The 12972-nt window shown below is 41.1% G+C and overlaps 1 protein-coding gene across 8 annotated transcripts in view; it reads right to left on the minus strand.

Annotated features, from left to right (window-relative positions):
* The window catches only part of MDN1 (midasin AAA ATPase 1), a 314285-nt gene that overhangs the window by 158954 nt on the left and 142359 nt on the right, over positions 1-12972 (minus strand). For all 8 annotated transcript variants that reach the window (XM_075862158.1, XM_075862156.1, XM_075862153.1 and 5 more), the window contains exons 34-36: positions 12649-12876; positions 6101-6298; positions 4196-4404 (exon numbers count right to left, since the gene is read on the minus strand). In XM_075862158.1, the coding sequence (XP_075718273.1) occupies positions 4196-4404; positions 6101-6298; positions 12649-12876 (635 nt within the window). The remainder of the gene's footprint in view (positions 1-4195; positions 4405-6100; positions 6299-12648; positions 12877-12972) is intronic.

A 12972-nucleotide genomic window follows, 5' to 3' on the forward strand; every position in this document is an offset into this window, starting at 1 on the left:
GGTAAACAAATAATAATCCATAGATGTGTGGCCGGTGTCGCACTGATAAATGGTGCCCAATCTTATCTACTTTTGGAACAGTGCACATTTTGTTTTGTGAAGGGTGGTGACCAAAAAACAGCGATTCTGGCATTGTGTTGTTTTTTTGCGGTGTTCACCATGCGGGAAAATTATAGTTTTATAGTTTGAGTCGTTACAGATGCAGTAATACCAAATATGTGTACTTTTAACATTTTCATTTATTTCCTATAATAAAAGACTTATTATGGGGAAAAAAGGCAGTGTTTGTTTTTGTTAACTTGAAACTTAATTTTTACACTTTTAGTTAACATTTTTATTAACTTTTTGGTTTGTCCCACTAGGGGACTTGACGGCCTGCACTTCTGATCTTTACGCTTAATACATTGCACTACCCACGTAGTACAATGCATTAGAGCGGTTAATCACTGACAGCAAATCTATTTGGCCCATGCCTCCAGATGGGGCCTTATGGGCTTCCATACGTGGCAGACCAAGAGCTCATTGTTAGGCCTCCGTTTGCCATAGCAACGATTGGCAACCCTGCGATCACATCGCAGCGATGCCGATCAGCTTCAAACCACTAAGATGCCGCAATCTGTTTTGATCTAAGAGGCAAGCTCTGTTCCCTGCGGTAACAGCAGGGTGTTCGCTGTAACATACAGCTGACACTGGCGGCTGATGTCACAAGCTCAGCTTCCGAGCCTGCGCCATCTTGTTCCTGGTGACGGAAGCCTTTTGGGCCCCGCCTCCAAAGCTGAGCCTAACAGGCTTCCGTACTTGGCAGACAGGAGGCCATTGTTAGGCTCCGGTTCTGTCCATGCAGTAGGCTGTCAGCTTCTGAGCCCGCACCAGCAACATTACTTACTATTACGTTAGTTTGGCTTAAAGTGTAATTAAACGTTGGACAAACTTCTAACACGTCAAAGTGACACGTCAGAAGTTTTGATTGGTTGGGATCTGAGCACTGAGACCCCAACCAATAGCTAAAACGAAGCGGCAGAAGTGCTCGTGTGAGCGCTAAGCCGCTTAGTTTCTGTTCGGCTTTTTCCAGAAAGCCGATATATTGGAGTACAGGCTCATAGACATTCTATCGAGTACGTAGTCAAATACATTGATTTCCGGGAAAAGCCGGACAGAAACAAAAGCAGCTGAGCGCGGACACGAGCACTTCTGCCGCTTCGTTTTAGCGATTGGTGGGGGTCTCAGTGCTCGGACCCCCACCAATCAAAACTTCTGACATGTCTCTATGATGTGTCAGAAGTTTGTTAAACGTTTAGATAAACTTTGAGACCTTGGTGACAGCAACGTAATAGTACATGACATGTCACCAAGGAGTTAAGGTTTAGTAATCCTGGGCTAAACAAGTGAAAAAAAGTAAGGAAATAAGAAAAGCGGGAGCTTAGGGAGTTAACCCCTTAATGACTAGCCTATTTTAGACCTTAATGACAAAGCTATTTTTTACATTTTTCCATAGTCGTCGACATAGCTGTATAAGGTCTTGTTTTCTGTGGGACAAGTTGTAATTTATAATAGCAACATTTTGGGGTACATAGAATTTATTGATTAACTTTTATCAACTTTTTGGGGGGGGGGGGGAATAGAAAAAAAAGCAACAGTTGAGACACCCTTTTTTGCGTCCTAAATTTACGCAGTTTACCGTGTGGTATAAATAACACAATAACTTTATTCAGCGGGTTGTTACAATTGCAACGATACCAAATTTGTATAGATTTTGTATGTTTTACTACTTTTACACAGTGAAAACACTTTTTAAAAATTATTATTTTATTGTGTCTCCATATTTGAAGAGCCATAACTTTTAGTTTTTCGCCGATGCAGTTGTATGAGGCCTTTTTTTTTTGCGGGACGACTTGTAGTTTCTATTGGTACCATTTTGGAGTAGATGCGACTTTTTAATCATTTTTTTTAAGGCAGGATTCAAAGAAAACAACTTTTGCATTGTTTTTTATTTAATTTTTTATTGCAGCGGTGCTAAGGGAAAGAATAAGACGGCTGGAGGAGCTTTTAAAGAGAGAGGGTGAGGATGCCAAATTGGGGTTAGATATTGTAGATAGGTAGTGGGATACAGCACAGTTTCACAGGGGTCAGGTTAGTAGAAGTAGGGAGGGGACATTAAATTTGAACCTAGTCAAAGTAAAGGTTCCAGGAATATAAAATTGACAGTTTGATGGTGAATGCATGAAGTCTTGCAAAGAAGATTAATGACCCGCGAGGCTCTAATGACAACCATCATTTAGGATGTAGTGGGCAAAACCAAAACCTGGCTGGATGAGAATGTATGACTGTATATCATACGGCTTCCTGTGTAAAAACGGACATGGAGAAACAACAAGCAGAAGACAGGCTGAGCTGCATAGGATACACGGAGACTGCAATGAAAGTACAGAAGTTCTCACTGATCTATCATTTGTTGCACTTAAATAGGACTCAAAGCAAGTGACGTGTGATGAGACTCCGCCCCCTCTGCTTCTGGGATAGGACATCTGCATTAGGTGAACCGTATAAGAGGCGAAGGAGGAACCAAGATGGCAGACAACCCATAAATGGAACATCAACTAGAAAATTGAAAGCATTTGTGACAAATACAAGTCATTGGTTGTTCAGGGGTTAAAGAGGCTCTGTCACCAGATTTTGCAACCCCTATCTGCTATTGCAGCAGATAGGCGCTGCAATTTAGATTGCAGTAACGTTTTTATTTTTAAAAACGAGCATTTTTGGCCAAGTTATGACCATTTTTGTATTTATGCAAATGAGGATTGCAAAAGTCCAAGTGGGCGTGTATTATGTGCGTACATCGGGGCGTTTTTACTACTTTTACTAGCTGGGCGTTCTGACGAGAAGCATCATCCACTTCTCTTCAGAACGCCCAGCTTCTGGCAGTGCAGACACAGCCTGTTCTCGAGAGATCACGCTGTGACGTCACTCACAGGTCCTGCATCGTGTCGGACGAGCGAGGACACATCGGCACCAGAGGCTACAGTTGATTCTGCAGCAGCATCAGCGTTTGCAGGTAAGTAGCTACATCGACTTACCTGCAAACGCTGATGCTGCTGCAGAATCAACTGTATCCTCTGGTGCCGATGTGGCCGACACGATGCAGGACCTGGGGCAGGAAGTGAGTGACGTCACAGCGTGATCTCTTGAGAACACGCTGTGTGTCTGCACTGCCAGAAGCTGGGCGTTCTGAAGAGAAGTGTAAAAGTAGTAAAAAAGCCCCGATGTACGCACATAATACACGCCCACTTGGACTTTTGCAAGCCTCATTTGCATAAATACAAAAATGGTCATAACTTGGCCAAAAACGCTCGTTTTTTAAAAATAAAAACGTTACTGTAATCTACATTGCAGCGCCTATCTGCTGCAATAGCAGATAGGGGTTGCAAAATCTGGTGACAGAGCCTCTTTAATTATTTGATTTATGACCTATTGGATGAGATTGAAAGAAAAGCGTCAGCTTTTGCGGTTGATACAAAACTCATCTGGATTGTAAAATATTACAGAAATACCTCAATAAGCTGGCAGAAGGGCCTCTATCATAATAAAAGGCTGGAAAAATCAGGCTTGTTCAGCTTGGAAAAAAGACGAATTAAAATGTGATCTTATGAACATGAATAAATCATGTGCTAGTTCTTTGTCTTGTCCACACATATACACATTTCAAGAATTGTACAGAGGACCAGGGAACATTCCTTGCATGTGGAGGAAAGTCAATACAGACATCAATACAGATTTTTTTTTACAGAGTAGTCAAGCTCTGGATAGCCCTACCCAAAGAGGTGGTAACGGCAGATACTAGGACAGAATTCATAAAAGGGCTAGATGTTTATACGACAAATAATATTGTATAAAATGACGTATGTTCGAAGCAAGGTTAAACTTGGACGTCTAATTTTAACCTTTGTAATTGTGGATGCTATGAAGGACAATAAAAGTACATCCGACTATTCTTAAGGAGAGCTTAATAAATTGTAATTCAAATTATTTAGACTACTGTTGAACAATTTGTCTAGACTAGCAACATAACCAGAAAAAAAAAAAAATTATGTAAACATCACTAAATAACTTAAATCCTGTTTAAATGCTTTCAACACCACCTTACATAGCTTTACATTGTTTTTTGAGGGAAACATTTTAAATATTCACAAGACTATACCGTTTGCTCAGAAAGGTTAATTCGAACAAGATAATTTCCAGAAGCTTTAGCCAATGCAGTGACCAGGCTGGTCTTGCCGACACCTGGGGACCCCTCTAATAAAATGGGTTTGTTGACTTGCAATGCTCGCAGGAGCCTCTGTGCATTCATTGAAGTGGTTTCAGAATCAAGTGCATAATCGGTCATACAGTCTTCATGAAATAACGGACCTTAAATGAAAATAAAGCAAAGCACTCATTAGGCTTCCCAAATGAAAAAAACACAAGATTTAGTTAACTACATAATCAACAGATTAAAAGTATTTTATTACAATTTGGTCAATGATCGGCAGTCTAGAAGGGAAGAATAATACAAGTTGTTTTAACATTTTAGGCATCAAAACCTATATTTTTACAAACACTTTATTTAATTGCTGCAAAAAAGCTGTACAGTTTGAAGATTCTTCTGGATCTCTCTGCAGCTTTTGACACTGTAGACCACAAACTCCTACTTAACATGCTCCACTCTATTGGCCTCAAGGACGCTGCTCTCTCTTGGTTTTCCTCCCATCTCTCTGACCGCTCGTTCAGTGTGTCATTTGCTGGTTCCACTTCTCCTCTTCCCCTTGCTATCGGGGTTCCTCAGGGATCAGTCCTAGGTCCGATCCTCTTCTCTCTCTACACAGCTCCTATTGGACAAACCATCAGCAGATTTGGCTTCCAGTACCATCTCTACGCTGATGACACCCAATTATATGCCTCTTCCCGTGACATCACCCCTACTCTAATACAAAACACCAGTGATGGTCTGTCTGTTTTCTCTAACATCATGTCCTCTCTCTATCTGAAACGGAATCTTTCTAAAACTGAGCTCCTTGTGTTCCCACCATCTACTAACCTGCGTAAACCTGATGTCTCCATCTCATTGTGTGGCACTACCATAAATCCTAAGCAGGACGCCCGCTGTCTCAGGGTTATTTTTGACTCGGATCTTTCCTTTACTCCTCACATTCAAATCACTTTCATGCTCCTGTCATTTTCTCCTCAAAACCATCTCCAGAATCCGCTTTTTTCTTACGGAGGAAACAGCCAAATCTCTCATTGTTGCTCTGATTCACTCTCGTCTTGACTACTGTAACTCATTACTAGTCGGTCTTCCCTCACTAAACTCTCCCCTCTCCAATCTATTCTTAATGCAGCAGCCAGGCTCATCTTTCTGACCAACTACTACACCAACACCTCTATCCTCTGCCAGTCACTGCACTGGTTGTCCAGACTCTTCAGAATTAAATTCAAATTTACTCGCACCCACAAAGCTCTCCACAGTGCTGCACCTCCCTCATCTCTGTCTACCACCCTACTCGGGCTCTACATTCTGCTAACAACCTTAGATTAAAATCCTCCATAATCCGAACCTCCCACTCCCGTCTCCAAGATTTTTCTCATGATGCACCAGTCCTCTGGAATGTGCTACCCGAGACAATCAGATTAATGCCCAATATCCACAGTTTTAAACGTGCCCTGAAAACACATTTAGACAGGCCTATAACATTCCCTAATCTGACTCCTTTCCATGGCCCTCCTTTTAGATTAGTCATCAGAATAAGATTCCCTCACACTCCTTCTCCTCATGTCCGTCATACACGGATACTGGCTGGTGACCGGCTCATGCAGCTTTATGTTACCACCCCATGTGTATAAAAATGGGCGGACCATTGTACAGAACAAACACTATTACACTTTGTGTCTCCCTTATGTCCTCATAGAATGTAAGCTCTTGCGAGCAGGGTCCTCACTACCCAGGTTTGAATTGTAAATGAACTTTGTCATTATGTAATGTCTGATATTGTTTGTTTCATGTTCCCTCTAAATTGTAAAGTGAGGCGTAATATGTTGGCGCTATATAAAGATTATTATTATTATTTACCTCTTGGTATATAGAAAGGATGAATTCCAAACAAGCTTTCCAATGAATTTATCTTCCTCTGTATGGCTCTTTCATACATCTGTAGGTCTGCTTGTACATCTTCAGTAATTTGCACAATAGCAGAGAGCTTCTCATGTAAAAACCGCATACACTGTTGTCTGGCAGATATGGCAGAAGCAGTAGAGCAAAACGTGGTGCCTACATAGAAGAAAGAAGCACTGTAGTATAACCCCTTATAATAAAAAATAACTACAAATAGAAAGTTCTCTGGAGTAGTTTATTAATGTTCTTTTCAGCGCTTAACCCCTTAATGACCAGGCCATTTTGCACGTTAATGACCAAGGATTATTTTTTGATTTTTCACGGTCGCATTCCAAGAGTCATAACTTTTTCTTTATTCCGTCGACATCGCCGTGTAAGGGCTTGTTTTTTGCGGGACGAGTTGTATTTTGTAATTGTATCATTTTTAGATGCTTATAATATATTGATTAACTTTTATTAACTTTATTTTAGGAGAGTATTGAAAATAAGCAGCTATTCCAGCATTGATTTTCACGTTATAAATTTACGCCGTTTACTATGCAGCGTAAATAACATGTTAACTTTATTCTATGGGTCGGCACGATTACGGGGATACCAAATATGTAAAGGTTTTATATGTTTTCCTACGTTTGCACAATAAAAAGCCTTTTAGAAAAAAATGACTTGTTTTTGCATCGCCGCGTTCCAAGAGCCGTAACGTTTTTATTTTTCCGTCAATGTGTCCGTATGTGGGCTTGATTTTTGCGGGCCAATGTGTAGTTTTCATTAGTACTATTTTGGGGTACATAGGACTTATAGATTAATTTTTATTTTAAAAGAGCGAATTTTGCCGTTGTTTTTTGCGTTTTATTTGGACGCCGTTCATCCGGCGGTTTAATTAGTGTTCATTTTATTGATCAAGTTGTTACGATCGCTGGGATACCATATATGTGTATGTGTGATTTGTTTTGACACTTCTACCTAATAAAACCACTTTTTGGGCAAAAAAAAAGTAGGTTTTATTTGATTTTCACTGTAATTTTTTTTAATTTTTTTTTCACAAACTTTATTTAACTGATTGACATATCAGGACACTTCACTATGCGATCTGTTGATCGCATATATAATGCTTTGGTATACTTCGTATACCAAAGCATTATTGCCTGTCAGTGTAAAACTGACAGGCAACCTGTTAGGTCATGCCTCCGACATCGCCTAACAGGCAGATGCTGAAGACAGACCTGGGGGTCTTTGTTAGGCCCCCGGCTGTCATGGAAACCCGACAGCGACCCGCGATTTATTTGCGGGGGCGCCGATGGGGTGACAGAGGGAGCTCTCTCCCTCTGTCAAACACATTAGATGCCGCTGTCACTATTGACAGCGGCATTTAATGGGTTAAACTGCCGGAATCGGAGCACGCTTCGATTCCGGCAGTTGCAGCAGGAGCCAGGCTGTGTATAACAGCCGTGCTCCTGCTGCTGATCGCGTGGGTACAGTGACAGTACCCGCTCCATCACAGGACGGATATATCCGTCCTCCTGCGCGAACTAGCAGCTGCTGAGGACGGATATATCCGTCCTTCGGCGTTAAGAGGTTAAAAAGGAATGTCTCATGTGCACTATATGGCCAAACAATGTGGACACCTCTACTAATTATGGAGTACAGGCGTTTGTCATATCCATTATAAACAAATGCATTAAATCAATCACATAGCCATGAAATCTACATAGACAAACATTGACCGTAATATGGGATGTCCTGAAGAATTCAGTGAATTTAATGTCATAAGATTCCACCTTTGTCACGTCAGTTCATGCAATTTCTGATAAGCTAGATCCGTCAACTTGCTATTATTGTGAAGTGGAAGCATCTAGAAGTAGCAGCGAAGCCACAAAGCGGTACACCACAGAAACGTACAGACTGGACCAGCCGAGTGCTGAAGTGTGTAGTATGTAAAAAGCGCCTATCCTCTGTTAAATCACTCACTACACTGTTCCACACTGCCTATGGAAGAGACATTTGTACCAGAACAGTATGTTGGGAACTTCATGAAAGGGGTTTCCATAGTCGAGCAGCTGTAGACAAGTCCAAGATCACCATGCACAATGCAAAGCGTTGGCTGGAGTCATGTTAAGCACGCCACCTCTGGACTCGAACCGTGGAAAGGTGTTCTCTGGAGTGATGAATCACATTTCCCTATCTGGCAGTCTGATGGCTGAATCTGGGTTGCGCAGATGCCAGCATAATCCTGCCTACCAGAATGCATCGTGCCTACTTTACTAGAGCGGTCGTCCAGGGTTTGGACTATGCCCCTTGTTTCCAGTGAAGGGTAATGTTAACACTACATTATACAAAGACATTTTAGACGATTGTATGTTTCCAACTTTCAGGCAACAGATTGGGAAAGGCTTTTTGCCTGTTCCAGAATGTCTGTCCCTGTGCACAAAGCGAGATCCATAAAGACATAGGTGACATACATCTTAGTATGAATGCTGCAGGAGTAAGATGTGGCCAATTTCGTAAGCGACGCATGCCTCTTAATAAATGTCACATCATCTGCTATCTGTGCGCCAGAAAGGGAAATCTACGCCAGTTTCGCATGTAAATTTTACTAGGTGTGTCAGGCTGTGGGTGGTCCCACCCCTTCCAATAATTTAGCGCGAATTGCGACTATTTATGCATTTGCGAATATTTTTAAACCAGAAAACTGCCATAAAAAGTTTATCAGTTCCCCCAATAGTGTGACGAGTTGGATCTGATGGAACTCCAGTGGCCTGCACAGAGCCCAGACCTCAACCGCATAAAACAACTTTGGGATGAATTGGAACGCCGATTGCGAGCCTGGGCCCTCTCATCAAAACCAGTGGCTGACCTCACAAATGCTTTTTTGGCTGAATGAGTACAAATTCCCACAGACACTCCAAAATCTTGTGGAAAACCTTGCTAGAAGAGTGGAGGCTGTTACAGCCGCAAAAGGACACCCAACTCCATATTAAAGAGGACCTGTCACTAGGTTATATAAGTTCAACTGGTTTATGGACCTAATTAGAACGGTCTACCTAAATCCAGTAGTTTTTTTTTTCTCCAAATATTTTTGGCCAGGAAAGTGTATTTAACCCCTTAATGGCTGGCCTATTTTAAACCTTAATGACCAAGCTATTTTTCGCGTTTTTCCATCGTTGCATTCCATGAGCTATAACTTTTTTATAATTGCATCAACATAGCTGTATAAGGACATTGTTTTTTGCAGGACAAGTTCTATAGCACCATTTTGGGGTGCATATAATTTATTGATTAACTTATTAAATTTAATGGGAAAAAAAACCCCCACAAATGTCACCACTTTTTTTACGCCTTAGATTTACGCCGTTTACTGTGTGGTATAAATAACATAACTTTATTCAGTGGGTCATTACGATTGTGGGAATACCAAATTTATATAGATTTTGTATGTTTTACTACTTTTACACAGTAAAAACACTTTTTAAAAAAAAAATTTTGTGTCGCCATGTTTTAAAAGCCATAATATGAAGAAGTGGGTTTTGTTGCTGGGAGACAGGCTCCAGATGGCACCAGATGTTTCATTGATTTAATTCAATGGGTTGAGTATAACAAAACCCCCTCATTATTAGCTTTAGACGCAGAAAATGCATTTGATCGGGTGAGTTGGGCGTATCTCTCGAACACTTTGGAGAAATGTGGTATCTCGGGGTATATTAAATCTGCTATTCTAGCGTTCTATTCCAAACCTTCGGCTAAAGTGCTAGTTTCGGGTTTTCTTTCGGAGTCCTTCCAGATTAAGAATGGTACTCGTCAAGGGTGCCCACTCTCCCCACTTATTTTTGCCTTAGTGATAGAACCTCTGGCTGCTGCAATTAAACAGAACAGGGGAATCCAGGGTGAGAGGGGATACTCATAAAATAGGTTTATACGCCGATTATGTTCTTCTAGTATTATCAAATCCTGAGTCCTCTCTGGTAGAAGTGCAGACCACTCTGGAGGGGTTTGGATGAGTATCTTACTATAAGATCAAACCTAGTAAATCTCAGGTTTGGAATATGGGAATACCTTTCTCCTTACAGTCGAGCCTAGCTGTCAAGTACCCGTACAAGTGGAACACAGATAACATTCAGTATTTGGGCAGTAAACTGGCATATCCAAGTTCCTTGCGGTTTTGTCATAATTACTCTTCGTTAGTCCCTAGCGTGTCGACTCTGCTGGGAAAACGGTCTAGTTCATTTATCCCCTGGGCTGGTAGTTAATCAAAATGATGGTGCTTCCAATTATCTTATATACATTTCGGATGGTCTCTATACCCTTACCGTCTATTATCCTTAGATTGCAAAGGGAACTGTCCCAATGTATCTGGAGGAAAAAGCCCCCCCAGAGTTCGTATGTCCACTTTGATCAGACCATGGCAGTCGGGGGGATGGGAGTTCCTGACCTTTATAAGTACTACATGGTGACTATCTTGGATCAGGTAGGCAGCTGGTGGATGTCAAGTAGTGGGAAGCGTTGGGTGGACATAAAACAATGTGCGATGGGCTCATCCCTCATAGCGTGTTTGAGAAAGTCTTCTTCCCCTGGTGTATCCGTGATGGTTAAAAAGGCTCTGTCACCACATTATAAGTGCCCTATCTTGTAAATAATGTGATCGGCGCTGTAATGTAGATTACAGCAGTGTTTTTTATTTAGAAAAACAATAATTTTTGACGGAGTTGTGACCTATTTTAGCTTTATGCTAATGAGTTTCTTAATGGACAAATGGGCGTGTTTTACTTTTTGACCAAGTGAGCGTTGTGGAGAGAAGTGTATGACGCGGACCAATCAGCATCATACACTTCTCCCCATTCATTTACACAGCACACAGTGATCTTACTAGATCACTATGTGCAGCCACATACACACACATTAACATTGCTCAAGTGTCCTAAGAGTTAATAGACATCTCTACCAACCAGGACGTGATGTCTATTCACAATCCCGACACTTTGCTAACGTTTGTGTGTGATTTACAGCACCTCAAGCGTAATCTCGCAAGATTACGCCGTAAATGACAGCCCAGAATGATCTCGATGTGCTGTGCTGTAAATCACAAACGTGCGTTAGCGAAGGAAGTGTCAGGATTCTGAATAGACATCAAGTCCTGGTTGGTAGTGAGGTCTATTAACTCTCATGACACTTGAGTAACATTAATGTGTGTGTATGTGGCTGTATATTATTAACTTTATTAAACCTTTTGATAACTTTATTTTTAGTCCCACTAGGGGACTTCACTATGCGATCTCCTGATCGCTTTTATAATACACTGCAATACTTCTGTATTGCAGCGTATTATTGCCGGTCAGTGTAAAACTGACAGACACCATGCCTCAGGAATGGCTTAGCAGGCATCCACCACAGGCAGACCTGTGGGCCTTTGTTAGGCCCCCCCGGCTGCCTTAGAAGCCATTGGCACCCTGCGATTGCCATTGCAGGATTCCAATGGGGTGAGAGAGGGAGCGGCCTCCCTCCAAAACCACTTGGAAGCGGCGTTCGCTATTGAGCGTCGCATCTAAGGGGTTAAACGGGTGAGATAGATGTTGAAATCGATCCCACCCGTTAGTGCAGGTGTCCTGCTGTCTTTAGACCACCCGACACCAGTTCCCGGGCTTATGTCAGAGCGCCATGAAAAGGCGGTGGTCTGGCATTAGTTCCCTTAATGACCGCCGTGAAAAGGCGTATTGGCGGTCGTTAAGGGGTTAAAGCAACTTAATTTATTAAATATAGTATAGGGCCACTTGAAAAAGATTTATATGTGTATGGACATAACGGATTTATTTCTCAATTGAAATAAATAATGTTTACAAAGTAGCTTTGTGCACATTTTAAAGTCCTATTTGTGTCAACTATATTTAATATTTAGAGATGGACTATGGACACTTTTCAGGTGGCCCTATACTATATTTAATAAAGTTGCTTTGTCAGACATTTTGTAATAAAATTTAATTCTATAGTGCCCCATTGTCTATCAGATAGGATGACCGATAATTACATTACATTATTAATTGTATTACTTGTGCTATGATTTTTACAGTGAAAAAAATCTGGCGTGTATTTTGTGGAAGAAATCCGAGGCTGAAACTCTGTTTTCGGCCTTGGATTGGCAGTTTATAGACGCGTTTCTTGCATGCAGATTACCCCCATTCAATGGGGATAATCTTCTTGTGGTTTCTGACGCTGCTTTTGCGGAAAAATATGCAGCGTAAACCACATAAAAGATGTGATTTTCTATTCTGCTCATTAAAATTTTGCTTCGTCTGAACATGGTAGTTTTTCATTGATATCATTAGCAGTCTTATTACCAACGTAAAACGAGTTGGAATCAATGTGAAAATTTTGTTGTGTATTTGTTTTTTGAAACTAGAATTAAAATAGTTATTTACACTACTTACTGCCTAGAGAAAACAGGAAATGGTTTGCAAATTAAATAATGTTCTGACATAATTACATTATGAAGTCAATCACCTGAAAGCCAAGAAACTCACCTGATCCCAAGCCATCTATGTACACAAGACAGGCAGCATGTATTAAAGCTGTGATGGTATTGAGGTCAGTGCCTTCATACGGTGTTTCTGATAAGTCATTTTTTACAGTGACATTCATGAAATTCACCCAGGAAAGGATATCTCGAATACTGAAAATGCAGCGGCGTCCAAATTCCTGGTTTGTCAACCATTCAATGAAATCCATGATCGTATCTGCTAAAACAGCACCTGAAGAGAGAAATTGAAAAATTGTGATACATCAATCATTTAGCTTTCATGTAAATCCTTTAAGGACCAAGGGTTAATTGATGTGTTTCAACATAA

The sequence above is a fragment of the Rhinoderma darwinii genome, chromosome 4, assembly GCF_050947455.1.
Source record: "Rhinoderma darwinii isolate aRhiDar2 chromosome 4, aRhiDar2.hap1, whole genome shotgun sequence".
Classification (NCBI taxonomy): Eukaryota; Metazoa; Chordata; class Amphibia; order Anura; family Rhinodermatidae; genus Rhinoderma; species Rhinoderma darwinii.